Source organism: Myotis davidii, unplaced genomic scaffold (assembly GCF_000327345.1).
Source record: "Myotis davidii unplaced genomic scaffold, ASM32734v1 scaffold1628, whole genome shotgun sequence".
In the NCBI taxonomy this organism is placed as follows: Eukaryota; Metazoa; Chordata; class Mammalia; order Chiroptera; family Vespertilionidae; genus Myotis; species Myotis davidii.
In genome coordinates this window covers 214,145-217,645 of record NW_006299023.1, presented here as the reverse complement: position 1 = coordinate 217,645, position 3,501 = coordinate 214,145, and the positions used below count along the sequence as shown (strand labels likewise).

The following is a 3,501-nucleotide window of genomic DNA, read 5'->3' as shown; positions in this document are numbered from 1 at the left end:
CACACTTTCTTCATTGCCTGCTGGATGAATACAGAGGAGTTCGCAGAGGACTGAGGGTTCCCCAGGCAGAGCCACAGACTCCAAGGTGCTGGAGTTTCCAAATGACTTTGTAAAAGCTGTGGGAGGGGCATGCAGGAGGCATCCAATCGATGTTTCTATCTCTCTCTCTTCTCCCTCCCCCTTCCTCTCTCTCTAAAAATCAATAAAAACACTTTTACAAAAGAAAAAAAGAAATAACATTTCTTGAGCGGTTAGTGTAGTGTTTTAGGGACTGCACGTGTATCCGGTCATTTAATCCTCCTAACAGCCTGCGCGCGGAGGGACTCGGGCCGTCGTGGACCTGAGATGTACAGAGGGCTGAGCACCTTCCCCGCCCCTTCGTCTGCAGCTTCTCCTCCAGACCATGCTGGCTCCTGAACGTGGGGAGTGTACTGCGCCCCGTCTCTCCTCCATCGCCCTCACCACCACCGTCAGCACAAGGCCTTCGCCTGGCTGACAGGGGCCCGTTTTAGGGGATGCTCTCAAAGGGCACAGCCTCCCTGTGCCACCCTGCCACTCGCTTTTTAAAAACGTGATAAAATATACATGGCGCAGGATTTGTCATTGCACCCACGTGTAAGCGTGAGTCCATAAAGACACTCGCAGTGCTGTGTCAGTGTCACTCCGTGTACCCCTCACACTTTCTCATCATCTCCAGCCGTTGAACAAGTACTGACAACCTCCACCAACCTCTGCTGAGCTCTACTCCGCTTCTCATCCTATGGATTTGCCTATTACAGGCACCTCCTACAGGTGGAATCAGACAGTACAAGAGGGGGCAAAAGTAGGTACAGTTATGCGTATGCTAAACACAGAGTTTATTCTTGTATTGCTGCTTATTAGTTGCTGTATTGTTTTCCAGACAATTTAAAACACCTGTAAACCTACTTTTGCCCCACCCTGCATATAAATATATTTATTGAGTGCATATTGAAATATATCTCTCTACATATATAGATTAGAATTGGATGTATGCATAAATACAAACTCATGGTTTTATATATATATATACATATATATACACACACACACACATACATATACATAATACAAACTCATATATATTTGGCATACATCCAATTCCAATCCAACACTACAGGTTTGTTTTTTAGGCACAATGGAAATTATTTAGTTCAAGTATTAGAAATAAGGAGTAATATCACATTCCTTCCTTTGAAATACTCACCTTTTGAATAAGAAGTTTATAACTGACTCATACATTCCTCTGACAGCCATCTTCCCTTCAGAATTAACTGCATACAGCTTTTCTCTCTTCATATTTCTGATAGTTTTCAAATTCTTATGGCATTCAAGTTCTCTTCCTTTCCATATTTGTAACTCCCTTCTCCTAGGCAGTGGTTGGCAAACTGCAGCTCGCAAGCCACATGCGGCTCTTTGGCCCCTTGTGTGTGGCTCTTCCACAAAATACCAACTTCTGCACATGGGCCACAAAGTTTCAATTGCATTGTATATGCGCCCCTGCACATGTTTGATCACTGGGAATGTAATCGATCTCTGATCTTCACGCCCATTCTTGTCCAAGTGTTGACACCCTTCTCTCCCTTCTTGTGGTCTGACTCCCTATTTTAGATTGCCACTGAGAGAGAGAGAGAGAGGATTCTGAGAGAGGCACATGAATTGATTGCCTCCCTCACAGGCCTGGACCAGGGTCAGGGATCAAACCTGCAACCTTGACAGGGAATTGAATGCGTGACCCTTCGGTTTGCAGGCAGATGCTCTAACCACTGAGGACACCTACCAGGGCCTCTTTAGGTTTCTTTTGTTTTGTTCCCTTCCCCATCATCTTGCTTGTCAGGACCTTTACCCTTTGACTCTGTTAGTTATTCCCTCCCCTTCTTCTTTATTGCCCTGAGTTCTCTTTCCTTTTCCATACTCCAATCACTTTTTTCATGTTCTCACTCAGTGAAGATGAGGAAATTGCAAGCAGAGTATGTACTTTTCATTCCATGATTCGAACTGCATTCTCCCTGATTACCCTAAAATATCCTTAAAAATGAGGATATCTGCCTGAAAGGTCACTAAAAGAAAAAAAAATCATTTTTATTTTTTAGATGAGTTTCTGATTAAACTTCTTGGCTTGAGAAGAAAAGAAGCTAGTTATTTTTCACTCAGGAGTGGATTTGTGGCTCGGCTTCCCCATGGCTTCCTGCCGTGTGTGTGACCTGAGGACGCTGGTGGCCATCGTGGTTGGGCTGCTGACCACCATCGTTTTGGGACTGAGCATCTGGAGGGCTGTGGTCAGGATCCAGAAAGGTAATGTCGTCTCACTGTGTTTAACTTAGAGCGAGAGAAGGCGTGGAGCCTCTGTCCCTGCGCCTGCCAAGCACTGAAAAGTGCCGTGTCTAGGCTGAGGCTCCCGCCTCAATTGGCCCTTGTCTTCTATGAAATATAGAAGACAAGGGCCAACTGGTGGCTGGAATATGGTTGTGTGTACATGACTACGTGTGTGTGAGTGGGCAAGGTGATGGACGACATGGTTGAATTGGCCTCTTTATGCTCTTTCAACTCCTGATTGAATGGAGAGGAGCATAAGAATTAAAACCATTAATAACACATGTTTGGATTTGTTTAGCTAAATCTAAGAAAGGAAAATAGTTATGGACACACACATACACACATAATCAAACATACATAGAATAAAGTTTCATGTCAGGAAGGAAGTTTAAGAATGTTTTCTCTAGGATTGTAAATAATGATAATATGGTTTGCACACAAAGTTCTCCCTTTTGAGGTATAGAAAACTACTAAAAAATTAATGTAATTTAGAAAACACTTTTCCTGGTTATTCAACAAATATTTTGCTAGTCACCTGCTATGTGCTAGAGCTGACCCAGGGAAAGCGGGTGGGGAGGTCCATGATGTGTAGAACAATGATGTTAAAGGAAAGCCCCAGAAATTCTCAACAGAGGCTTTCTGCAATCCGCGCTGTTCCCTGGAGCTGTGCAGGTTCTCTATGCGGGACTCGAACCTGGGTGTGCTCAGCACTTCTCTTTTGTAGGAAGTTTCTAGTGAAACAGAGTAAATATGGGTAAATAGCGTCAATCAGAAGAGGGCAGAAGGACAGGCGTCCCTCTGAGAGGGCAGCTGTGCAGGACAGGCGCACAACATGTGGTTGTAAAGATCCGCTGCAGAGACAAAAGGCGTCAGACACATTGGCTGCTGATGCCGTGGTAGCTGAGAATAGATCTGGCTTTTCCCTTTCCCACCAAAGAACAATATTTCTAGATTACTGTATTCGTAGGATTTAGAAAATTAGCATGAGAAAATGTATCAAAAAAAAAACCCCAGTAAAATTTAAACTTGGGGAAAATGTTTTTGTTTGTGTGTTTAAAGTTTATAAAGTAGTTTAGTTGAAGTTTAAAAAAATTTATAAAATCCTAGAGTTTGCTCCATTAAGGCTCCTAAATTTGTAAGACCTTATTTAAAGGTATACTTTAAGAA

At 43.3% G+C, this 3,501-nt stretch overlaps 1 protein-coding gene across 1 annotated transcript in view; it reads left to right on the top strand.

Moving 5' to 3' along the window:
• The first annotated feature begins 2,138 nt into the window (after positions 1–2,138).
• Positions 2,139–3,501, top strand: part of ADGRG7 (adhesion G protein-coupled receptor G7) — an 82,734-nt gene continuing 81,371 nt past the window's right edge. The window contains exon 1 of the mRNA XM_006774599.2: positions 2,139–2,313. Within this exon, the coding sequence (XP_006774662.1) occupies positions 2,199–2,313 (115 nt within the window). The 5' untranslated portion in view covers positions 2,139–2,198. The remainder of the gene's footprint in view (positions 2,314–3,501) is intronic.